The 1,240-nt window shown below is 41.5% G+C and overlaps 1 protein-coding gene across 1 annotated transcript; it reads right to left on the reverse strand.

Annotated features, from left to right (window-relative positions):
- Positions 1-205: 205 nt before the first annotated feature.
- On the reverse strand, positions 206-991 carry LOC129925961 (prisilkin-39-like). Its single transcript, XM_056027566.1, has one exon. The coding sequence runs from the start codon at positions 989-991 to the stop codon at positions 206-208; it is 786 nt and encodes a 261-aa protein (XP_055883541.1).
- Between the last annotated feature and the right edge of the window lie 249 nt (positions 992-1,240).

Genomic DNA, 1,240 nt, shown 5'->3' on the forward strand with positions numbered 1-1,240 from the left:
TACCTTCGCCAAAGAATAATTATGCACAGTTTCTGCTTGATCCGAGAATGGGTGTGGGAGTAATAACGTGTTCAGACTTTTTACCAGACAGACAGAGTGATTTGATATACGTTTTATAAATAGTTGTAATTCCTTAAACAGGCAGCTAACTGCATATCAGAGTACGCTATTAAAGTAAAAGATGCGTGTAGGCGACGCCTATAGTTTAATAACGTTCATTAAATGATAGGAATATTGCATCAGTTATGTATCCCTGAAAATTTTCGCCCATTGCATCAGTTATGTATCCCTGAAGATATCCGCCCATTGCATCAGTTATGTATCGCTGAAGATATCCGCCCATTGCATCAGTTATGTATCCCTGAAGATTTTCGCCCATTGCATCACTTATGTATCCCTGAAGATATCCACCCATTTCATCAGTTATGTATCCCTGAAGATATCCGCCCATTGCATCAGTTATGTATCCCTGGAGATATCCGCCCATTGCATCAGTTATGTATCCCTGAAGATATCCGCCCATTGCATCAGTTATGTATCCCTGAAGGTTTTCGCCCATTGCATCAGTTATGTATCCCTGAAGGTTTTCGCCCATTGCATCAGTTATGTATCCCTGAAGATATCCGCCCATTGCATCAGTTATGTATCCCTGAAGATATCCGCCCATTGCATCAGTTATGTATCCCTGAAGGTTTTCGCCCATTGCATCAGTTATGTATCCCTGAAGATATCCGCCCATTGCATCAGTTATGTATCCCTGAAGATAACCGCCCATTGCATCAGTTATGTATCCCTGAAGATAACCGCCCATTTCATCAGTTATGTATCCCTGAAGATAACCGCCCATTGCATCAGTTATGTATCCCTGAAGATAACCGCCCATTGCATCAGTTGTGTATCCCTGAAGGTTTTCGCCCATTGCATCAGTTATGTATCCCTGAAGATATCCGCCCATTGCATCAGTTATGTATCCCTGAAGGTTTTCGCCCATTGCATCAGTTATTTATCCCTGAAGATATCCGCCCATTGCATCACTTATGTATCCCTGAAGGTTTTCGCCCATTGCATCAGTTATGTATCCCTGAAGATAACTGCCCATTGCATCAGTTATGTATCCCTAAAGATATCCGCCCATTGTATCAGTTATGTAGATTGCACACATTGCAAAACGAGACATTGGAACAGGTATCTGCCCATGTATTTGGGCTAATTTAGTATACATCATTAATGTACTACTTTT

Source organism: Biomphalaria glabrata, chromosome 4 (assembly GCF_947242115.1).
Source record: "Biomphalaria glabrata chromosome 4, xgBioGlab47.1, whole genome shotgun sequence".
Classification (NCBI taxonomy): domain Eukaryota; kingdom Metazoa; phylum Mollusca; class Gastropoda; family Planorbidae; genus Biomphalaria; species Biomphalaria glabrata.

Coding starts and splice junctions, on each gene's coding strand:
- LOC129925961 (XM_056027566.1), bottom strand. CDS start 991: ATGGGCGAAAACCTTCAGGGATACATAACTGATGCAATGGGCGGATAT.